The 10,187-nt window shown below is 33.3% G+C and overlaps 1 protein-coding gene across 3 annotated transcripts; it reads left to right on the top strand.

Annotated features, from left to right (window-relative positions):
- LOC120103663 (uncharacterized) lies at window positions 1-10,187 on the top strand. 3 transcript variants are annotated; one of them, XM_088702921.2, is made up of 7 exons: window positions 1-691; window positions 772-841; window positions 4,036-4,122; window positions 4,262-4,367; window positions 5,213-5,380; window positions 7,592-7,661; window positions 9,133-10,187. In XM_088702921.2, the coding sequence occupies exons 3-7, from the start codon at window positions 4,069-4,071 to the stop codon at window positions 9,179-9,181; spliced, it is 447 nt and encodes a 148-aa protein (XP_088559047.1). In that variant the 5' UTR covers window positions 1-691; window positions 772-841; window positions 4,036-4,068; the 3' UTR covers window positions 9,182-10,187. The 3 variants fall into 3 exon arrangements, with proteins under 3 accessions (XP_088559047.1, XP_008809185.1, XP_017701636.1); XM_008810963.6 differs by having other exon boundaries at window positions 2-691; window positions 9,053-10,187; XM_017846147.5 differs by having other exon boundaries at window positions 2-841; window positions 9,053-10,187.

Genomic DNA, 10,187 nt, shown 5'->3' with positions numbered 1-10,187 from the left:
ACAAGATTAGACTGCTGCCAATATTTATTAAACTTCTTCTTCATAGGTAACATCATAAAAAGAAAAAGTTGATCCTTAGAATTTGTCCACCATTCAACAATTTGCAACTGAATTTCATAAAATTATTAGAAAAAAGGATTTGGAGTTAGATATGTTGTGCATGAAAGAAGCTCGGTGCTGTTATAGAAATTTTCCGGAGCTTGACAAAATACTTTTGCCTCTTCCTATTGATCCTTTATTGGACCCTAGCCTTGCATTAAATCATTATGCATTTACCCTCATTTAATCACCAAACTTGGAAACTAATTTAGTCGTGAGTTTACCTATACACTCTCCATTGTCCGATCAGCCTTCGACTCTTTATGCCATCAAATTTATTACCCTTTCCTTTATAGCACACCAAAGTGGTTTTCGCTCCGACATTTTGCCGGCTCTCCTCTCCAATCCGAATTTCTTTAGGAAATCTCGGTCACACTATGACTCTCCAACCCGGTTTCCTTTGAAAATCCGTTCTCTGTTTCTTTTTTCTCGGAAATTTTGGTGACAATATGCCTCTCCAACTCGATTTTTTTCGGAAATCTCGGTCCCCGATTTTTTTTGGAAATCCATTGTTTGGGGGAAATTTTAGTCAGACCATGACTCTCCAGTAATCCTGGCTGGATTCCAATAATCTCGAGACCTGCTCGAGTTGGTAAGATCGTCCGAGGGCGAATTTTATTTTTGGTAAGAAGTGATTCAAGTGAATGCCTTTTTAAACTTGTAAAAATACAGAGTGCGAAGTTTATCGAAGCAACTGCTGATTGCACCGGCTTGGGAACAAGGAAGCGTATGTTCCTCTGAGGTCTGTGATACAATATTATGTTTTGTTATTAGTTGTTAATCAGTAGAGGCATTGTTCTTCTTCTTCCTCTATTCTTGATTTCTTTTAAGAGATATATTGTTGCTCTTATTTATTATATTTTTTAGATCGCCGCTGGCATTGTAGAGGTTGTTTGTAGAGGTTACTCGATGTCTCACTGTATTTTTAGATTACTATGTCTATGGGCACCGTGCGGTGAACATGCATATGTTTCTTATACTATCTATCCATACGTCATAGTATCTTAAAGTTCATACTTCATATTCATACTTCATGCTCTGTTATCTTATGAATCCGAGCCTTTCATATTCATGCTGCATTCTTTTGATTCATAGAAATCTGAAACCTGTTGACTTCGTTATGTCCTCCATGAAGAATTTAAGATTCTTTAAATCTTTAAGAAAAAAATTATTTGTGTATGGGGAACTTTGAGGTTAATTTTCTCACTCCTTTCCCTTTCTTTTTTTTATTTTCATCTTTAAAACATATATTATTACTTTGTATGTAAATTAATATAAAAAAGATTCGGGCAGGTCCGGGTTAAAAAATAGCGAGTCCAAGCCTGACCCAATTTTATTTATGCTTGGACGATTTAGACCCTGGCTCGGCCCAATCGGTTGAATATCTTCTTCTTCTGCATCCTAGGTCTATAGCCACTGCTAGAAACTATGCTATGAGTTCCCCAAGTTTCAATTACCAATATGTTAACAAGGGATAGTATCCTAGTCATCTTAAAAATCTTTAAATATTATAAGAAAATATAGTTAGAATGTGAAGACTCCTCCATTGAAATGCTAATTATAGTTCGTTGTAGCTGGATATGCCATTGGCATGTCCTGAATGTCATGTACAAACTAAAAAGAGACATTGAAGACCAAATAAACTGTTTCAACATTATATGCAATTATAGGTTTTATATAAGATCATCATAGTGGTTTCTAGGAATCTTTATCTAATCACATGAATGCAGATATCATTGGTGATATGATTTTTATGACTGCATTATATAACGGTCCGTTTTATAAAATAATCTGATCTTAGTTTTTTTATATCTAAAATATGTTTAGTATAATTGTTCAATGGTGGAGCCAAAGCTTTTAGGAAGGGGGCAAAGTGTTATGATGGACTAACTTGTAAAGTTTCACTTTCTCTTTACAAGACTAATAGAATTTTATTGAAACAGGAAAAGATTCAAGGAGTATAAGAAAGAAAAATTAAAAGGCACTTATTTTATGAAACTGTCCGCATCAAATTAGAGAAACAAGAATGATGCATGAGGACAAGCAGTTAAATTTTAATTGAAAAGCTGGGAACTTAGATAATTTATTGATTAGATTATGGCCAGAGTACCAAATGATTTTATTTTGCAATATTGCAATAAATGAGGAGGCTCCTTTGGATGCTTAAACAACCAAGAAGATCTTATTTAGTTCGGAATATCATCAAAAGATAAAGTTATTAGTTGCGTCAGATGTTCTTTATCGATGACATACTTCAATACATGTTTATACACTTGGATTCTCTTGTCAATATTCCTTAGTCATAATGATTTGTTATAATGACATAGTTGATCATGTAATGATTTCGGGCATAGATATTTTGTGGTGATAATGGATTAAAAGCATGCAAAATTGATTTGTCACATCAGGAAGAGGAGAAAAATCCTAGGTTCCAACTTTGATGTGAATTTGAAAATAAAGCTTTGCATATTATGAATTCGTATTTTGTCGTAAGATTATACCTACTGGAGTATATATATTTTTTATCTTTGCAGTTGAAAATGTTTGTTATTCATGATGGAAATAATTTTACTTTCTCTTCTCTTCATTATAATGGATCCAGTTTTTTGTTTTACCCTTTTGTCTCTTTCTAATTGATGTCTTTTTCTCCTCCCCTCTACTTGTTTATCCTCCCTTCATTTGTTACTAGTTAATTAGACATCTCTTATAATTAGGATCTAGGCAAATTGGTCTTTACAACCTGTCATACCTGAAATCATGGCATCATATGCACATTTTTATTATTAGCTTATTTCAATATGTTTATGTATGTATTTATGCATGTAAGCATGTATGAGTTAGCCATCATTTTGTTATGAGGTCTCTTCTCTCAAATCTTTACCACTGATGAATAAAGATCAAGATGGTTGGATGGACCTATTGGATCGTACCTCTCTTGTGGGGTTCCTCCTCTTATGAGGTGTTTCCTCTTGTCACAAGCATTTGTTTTTCAAATTTAAAGTAAAGTTGAATTCACTAGAGATTTAAACTTTGTTATAATGAAAAATAGATGATTTGTATATATTTGTTAGTGCTATTTTTGTTTCTTTGTTGCAGTATTATGTTATATAGAAAGGTACAATAAATCATCGATAACCAATAGTTTTACCTAATTTAATTATTATGGTTTAGTTTTATATTTTTTCTTAATAAGTATGGACTAATTTTAAATAAAATATTTCGTAATTTATTGATATCTTGGTTCGCCGTACCCATCCGAACCGGACGGTACGAGAGATACCTTATCATACTAGTTCGGTACCGATACTCGGTACGGGCGGCATATCGACACTCGGTACGGGCGGCATCCCGATATCGGTGCACCAAACTACTAATATTTGTCCCTAGAGAGGGCTTATAATTTTATAGTGTCAGTTGCAATCTTCTTTAGCTATCTAACTCTCGATGTGACATAAGTATAAACGAGATTTACCATACCAGTCTTTCTATACCATACTAGGCATACTGTACTGTACTTGTATCGAATTGGTATGCGGTCTCGTACCATATCGATATTCGGAACATCTCACCGTCTCGTACCGTAGCATGTACCGATATTATAATATGATGGTACTGGTTCTGGGTTCGGTGTTGAGACGACGAACCTTGAGTATAATTGTATTTGAAGAATTGAAGTGAACATGGAAATTTTTAGAAACATGCAAATTGTTGTTCTTGTTCAAGTTTCTAAATTTCTGAAAGAAAACCAGCAGAAGACTACTTCATGCTAGAGCCTTTTTGAGCCTAGCTCACACTACTCCTCTTCTGATTTCCTTTGCCCCAAAGATTCTTCCCAAACCCAAAATCCATTTTCCGTTGATTTAATCTGTTCTTTTTTGTGATTTTTTAAAGTGATCTATTAGTATCTGAATTTATTTTTTCTTCTTGTTGAATAAGGACCATCACATTGCAGAACAGTCTAAGGGCTTCATGGCAGTCTCAGATCCAGAACGCATTTCAAGTGATATTATTCTTATTAAACGGGTGAGATAGTTTGCTATGAGTTTCAAAATTCTGCATTTTACATTTAAATAGAGCTGGTTTGGCATAGGAAGCTCATTTTTTACTAAATAAGCATGCTTATCTTGCTTTGTACATTTGTTGAACTAACATAGTATTTCAGGTTCAGCATATGATCGAATCATGTTTGCAACGTTATATGAATAAAGAGGAGGTGGTAAAGGAGCTTAAGGAGAAAGCCCTTATAGAACCTTGGCTTGTAGATCTGTGTAAGTCTAATAGAAATTTGCTTTACACACAAAATGTTTTTGATCTTTTCCTATGTAATCAGCATAAGAAGAATCTCATTGAGTTTTGATGCTATAAAATTCTCACAATTTCTATGTCATTAATTATATAAGAAAATTCAAGTTAAAACATGGTACAATATTTAAAATGAAACTTTCTATCTTTCAATTTGTGATCTGAATAATTTGATTACAATGCTTAGTTAGATCTTATGTTATATTAGTTCGTAACTAAAATAAGCAAGCATATCCAAAACATTGGCCCCGCTATCTGGAGCCTAAATTGTAGCAAGATGATTTTGTAATCTTTTTTTTTCTCACATGCTCCATTTAAATTAGCTGAACCCATCTCATCTCCTTTATGACCATGGGCACAACTTCTGGCTAAAAGCCTTCATTTTACAAGCCATAGTGTTCCTTTTGGCTCAATACTACTTCATCCTCATGTCCGACAACCTGTAAGCAACCCTTGACAGACTTATTCCTCATTGTGCTGTTCCTATTTTTTTTCCGACTACCTATCTTGCATTCTCTCCTCTGCTATGTTCATCTAATAAGCTGGGTTCTTTGGAGCTCAACTTTTAGATTATAACTCTAGGAGTTATAGTTTGATATTTTTTTGGCTTCTTGTTTCTTTATATAGAATTTGTGACACCACAAGATAGGGACATAGATTGAATGTTTTATAGTTTGTAGTTACATGAATAGTCAATTTGACATCACACAACCTTATAGTTTAGCATAAAATTGACATTAAATATTAAAGAAATATTTTTAGTTATACTTCAAGTATTTTGGTCTAACATCCAAAATATTATGTGTTATAGTGTGGAGGGGGCTAGAAAAGGAAAATCCTGAGTTTTTCAGTGGGTACCATGTGAGACTAATGCTGATAAAACAAATCACCATGTTCAATCAATTGCTTGAGCGCCAATGCTATCTAATGGAGCAATCTCATCAGGAAGAGCATCAGGACAACAATCATCATACCACAGGTAACTTGGCTTTCTTTAGAATGTTCAGAATAGTTGTTCAAATTAAATCATGGAGCTTTCAAATATTATGAATATCTTTTGTAATAAGTATTTTACATGTCCTTGAAATCGAAAATCTTACCAAAATTTAGATCTTTTATGAGAATATTGAATTCATATGGCAATTTTATTCATTAATACTAAAGATTGTGGATGAATAAATCCATCCTTTTGGACCTGGGTAATATAGCAATTCTATACATTTGGAGTGAATAATGGATCATGTTTTGTTGTTTGACTTCATTAGTCACAACTGTCGCATGAAAGTTCAAAATGGCATGTACAGATATATAAAAGGAATCCTATAGAGCTTTAAAATCTCTTGCCTAAACAAAACCAAGCTCAATGCATTGTGGGATTTATCTTGTCACCAACTTGTCAAGTGATCTGTATGCTGCCTCATTCGTCACCATTATATGAACCTCGTCCTTCAACATAAGCAACTATTTATTTGTTTACTTTTAATTATGCATCTAGTTTGTCTCCATAGTCACTAATAATCATTTCTTCACCAAAGCCTCCTCTACCTTGTTATCCAACGTTATCCTTCATTATCTCCTTTATTCCGAATAACAAAATGAAGATTTGCTTGGCCTATTCATCTTTTGTTCTGCTAATTGTCTGTGCATCTGATATTCTCTAACAAGCATAGTTACTTTGACATTTTAAATTTCGCTTGGCCTATCCACGTAACTGTATCCCTCTTTATCTTAATAAAATATAGTTAAGCTAACTCTCAACTTCAAACATATTCTGCAAATCAATTATCTCCCATCTTCATCTTGATGTCAATCATATAACAAATGGTTAGAGGTCATCTCTGAACTTATGCAATCCTTGATAACTAGTGTGAAAGAAAATAGGAAAATTCTACATGACTTTCTTTCTCTTTTCCCTATTCTTTATGATAGCTTTGTTTTCCATTAGAAATCAAGAAACTTAAGAATAAGAAGCTATCTAGACATCTTTATTTTTGAGAGGTTTTCTGTTCTTCAAAATAATCTATGGAAAACTTTCAACTATGTCCAACAATCTTGTCATTTTCTTATTTATCTATCATATAAAGTATCAAGAATGTAATTCCTTGTGCATATAATATATTATCAAGTTATCAATCGTATGTTGACTTGGCAAGTTATGGGTGATGAGGGTTGCATACTTCAGTAACATTTATGCCTGCCTGTACGGCTGCATGGCAAGTTATATTGATTTGAAACAAAGAGATGCACATATGTAGACTGATACACAATGCTTGGAGGTTGTTTGCTTTCCCTTCCTATTCGAGCATCCTAAAAGTGTTCTTAAAAGTGTTGATGAGCCTATAAACATGAGTGTTTCAGTTGTTGTTAGTTATTTATGTCAAAAGTTCTGAGTCCTTTAGAGCAAAAGTGGTAGTTTGAGCCTATTGGAAGATTCTTTGTGCTGTTTGTTTTGGATGGGGTGGTATCAGAGTTTGTTTTGAGGTAAACTAATTAAAAGAAAATGCTGTAGGCCACTTTTACTTTTCTACCAATTCTCCTCTTAACTTCTTTTATTTTCCTTGGCAAAAATATATGAAATAGTCTCTTGGATCTGCTTACTGTTGTTAAATACTCAACAACAATAGTGAAAACAATTGGTAGAAAAATAAGCACACAATAGGCACAGGAACTTGTGTGGCTTACTTAGAACCAGTTGATATTTGTAGTCTGATGATGTTAGAGAGACTTATTAGAAAACAAAACTTCAAATATTACGTTTATTTCCTCGGAGTAAATAGTCCGCTTAGGCTTGTTGAAGAAGATTTTATGCAACATATAGTCCCTTGGTTCAATTTCCAATTTTTTAGATTTAGTTTTGTCCTTCTGAAGAGACACGACCAAGCAACCTTTTCTTTCACAACCAAGCCACCATTTATTTCACTAATATGGTGTTCCAAGCTGGGCCTTATTCCGTTTTAGTTTCCCTTTCTTCCAAACTATCAATACTTGTTAGGCACTTCAAATTTTCTTCTCCAGGCTTGCTCCTGTGAAACAATTTGAAGGAGAGCTCTATGCATGTTTCCTAGTTTAATGTGGACTATTCAATAAAAGTTGATATACACGACCATGAGTATATCCATATTTGCTATTTTTTATCTTGGCGTTTTCCATTAGATATTTGTATTGTTATGTGCCAATCTATGGTCAACAGGTTCCCAAGTTGTCCATGAAGTGATGCCACCAAGAAGTTCCCAGTACAACTTGATGAACTCTTTAGATGGGTAAGAAAATCTACTGATCCTTTAAGAAATATTATCAGCATTTGTAGTTTAAATCTATTATGATTCATTTTGTTCTCTAATCAATTGTATAGATTAATTAAGAAACCAAGTGATATCACTGATTTGTTAATTGAGAAAGGTTTCTTAATATGCTTGGCAAGTGGAAATATAGTGATATATTGTAGTACATAATGAATTTGTTCTCTAATAAATTGTATGGATTAATTTAGAAACAAAGTGATATCACTGATTTATTAATTGAGAAAGGTTTCTTAATATGCTTCTCAAGTGGAAATATAGTGTTATATTGTAGTACATAATGCAGCTTGTTTGTTAGAAAAATATCTATTTCTATCTATAGGGCACGTGTGGAATATTGCAGGGCCAACTAATTCGGATAGGTTAAGCAGTTGCAAGCTCTTCGAAGAACAATTAAAATTTACAATTTTAGAAAATTTTGTAGGAAGTGTTTGCATGATGATATGTATAATCAAACAATGCTGCCACCAACTATAGTATGAGCTTTCTTGGAAAATAGATTATATTCTTTGAAATACATGCTATGACATAGAAAGCAATTAGATAGAATTTATAATCTATGAAAATATAAGGTGGTCTCAAAATAATTTCAGTACCCTCAAGGTTGACTTTTTTATTGTGAAAGTTTGTAATTTAGTGGAAAGATTTTGGAAAATATTAGAGAGCAAAATATAAGAGGGTAATAATTGAACTGACTGAAGAGTCCATGAAAAGAAGGTTTTATCACAAGTCTTGAGATATTAATAATTCAAAAAAATTTTGTGCAAGGGATATTCAAAGAAACACAATGAATTCACATTAAATTTTTAATAAACTAGAAATTTTTTTTTTATTAAACATTAGAAAACTAGAAATTTAATTATTTAAAGGATTTTAGGGCCACAAGTTTTGTGTACCATTTATTGCTTCTATGCACCACAAAATATGCTGCAAAATTTCAAATATTGTCAAATCATTTTTTTAAAAAATCTCCCACTACTTTTTCTTATTTTTTAATTTTTAATCTTGCCCGGCATCTAGCAACATGCAGCTTACTAGGAAAAGTGAGCTACTGCTATTTTTTAACAAGGAGGTGCTAAACCCTAACTTGTTTAAGATACGACTACATGCATAATATCAATGCATAGTTATAGTTCTATGCAACAAGAATCTTTCAATCAGATATTGGTTTCTACTATTTTCCTAAAAGATTAGAGGCATTATTGTTTCCTTTACAGGTCTTTTTATTAAGAAGGACATTTACCTGTTTGTTACGTTAAATTATTATATTTTGGAGATCGCCTGCAATAGTTTTGTTGGATATCTATAATGTTGTCTGCAATTCATCTATTATTTAATCTTCATTTTTCTAGGATTGACAAGAACAATGCAGTGAATTCTCAAACTGAAGGTTTTCCGAACATGTCATCTTCTGTGTCGGAGATGTGTGCAGGTTTATCATCCATGGCCTCCAGCAGTCACTTCCCCTTGCATCCAAATAGTTCAGCTGAAGAGGTGTCGCAGAACAGAGAAGGTTCTGAATTGGAGCCTCCAAGAAGAGATATCTAACGTCGCAGAAGGGCTACGTTTTAGTTTAAGTTTCTAGGATCTAGTAGCAAACTTTGACGGGCAATTGACTTTCCAAGATTGATCACTTCAATTCTCTCTTTTCTTATTAATGAAATGGATTTTGATCAGTTTTAAATTTCTATGTACTGAAAAGCTTTTCTACGTCAGTAATATTTTTTTTTGGCCGTTAGAATTAATGGTGTCCGCCCACTTGGGCATATTTTCATTATCTTATATTGGTTGGGATGAAAAGAAACTAGCTTTGGACTCATTTCCATGTTTAGTTCATGCAACAAAAAAAATAAAATAAAATCACCATAACTGCTTTGGAATTGTCATTTGTCATACAGAGGAAAAGTGACTTCAATTTTAAACAGGAAGGGTGGTTGTTACCATGAGAATGGGAATAAACAATAGTCTGTATCGGCTGATAGGAGCATTAATTTATGATATAAAAAGAAATATATGTCATAGAAATCTCAATTTTAGAAATGTTTTTTTGTTGTATACTTTCTTAATCCAAAATTTTTGGGTTGGAATCGGATTATGTATGGATCCGACCGATCCGAATGACTCGTTGGGTCAAAAATTGTAGTCGTGGATCCAACCCGATCTGCTCTGATCTTCTATTGAGTTGGGTCTAAGTCTAATATTAGGATCCGAACAAAGAACTGGGTTGGGTTGGGGTCACTCATGATCCGGTCCAACTCGGCCCATTTGCACCCCTAAGATTTCAAGTCCGATCTCTCAATACGTAGAAAAGTCAACAAGTGATCGGGGAATAATTTCTCCTACCATTTTCACTTAGATTTTCATATTTGATTCTCTTGATACTTTCTTTTTAAGCGACTGAAATTAGACCTTCACTCAATCATGCTCATAATAAAAGATTCAGGCTAAAGTGGGTTTTGTTGTACCTCAGGGACTCCATCACTGGAT

The sequence above is a fragment of the Phoenix dactylifera genome, chromosome 8 (assembly GCF_051530095.1).
Source record: "Phoenix dactylifera cultivar Ajwa chromosome 8, Ajwa_hap1_PhDact_Kaust_v1.1, whole genome shotgun sequence".
Classification (NCBI taxonomy): domain Eukaryota; kingdom Viridiplantae; phylum Streptophyta; class Magnoliopsida; order Arecales; family Arecaceae; genus Phoenix; species Phoenix dactylifera.
The sequence above is the reverse complement of the archived record's forward strand: the minus strand, read 5'-3'. Positions and strand labels throughout refer to the sequence as shown.

Excerpts from the sequence above, each read along its gene's own strand:
- LOC120103663 (XM_008810963.6), top strand. The coding sequence starts at position 4,069 with ATGGCAGTCTCAGATCCAGAACGCATTTCAAGTGATATTATTCTTATT. Across the intron at positions 4,123-4,261 it reads ATATTATTCTTATTAAACGG|GTTCAGCATATGATCGAATC; the intron begins GTGAGATAGTTT and ends ATAGTATTTCAG. Across the intron at positions 4,368-5,212 it reads ACCTTGGCTTGTAGATCTGT|TGTGGAGGGGGCTAGAAAAG; the intron begins GTAAGTCTAATA and ends TATGTGTTATAG.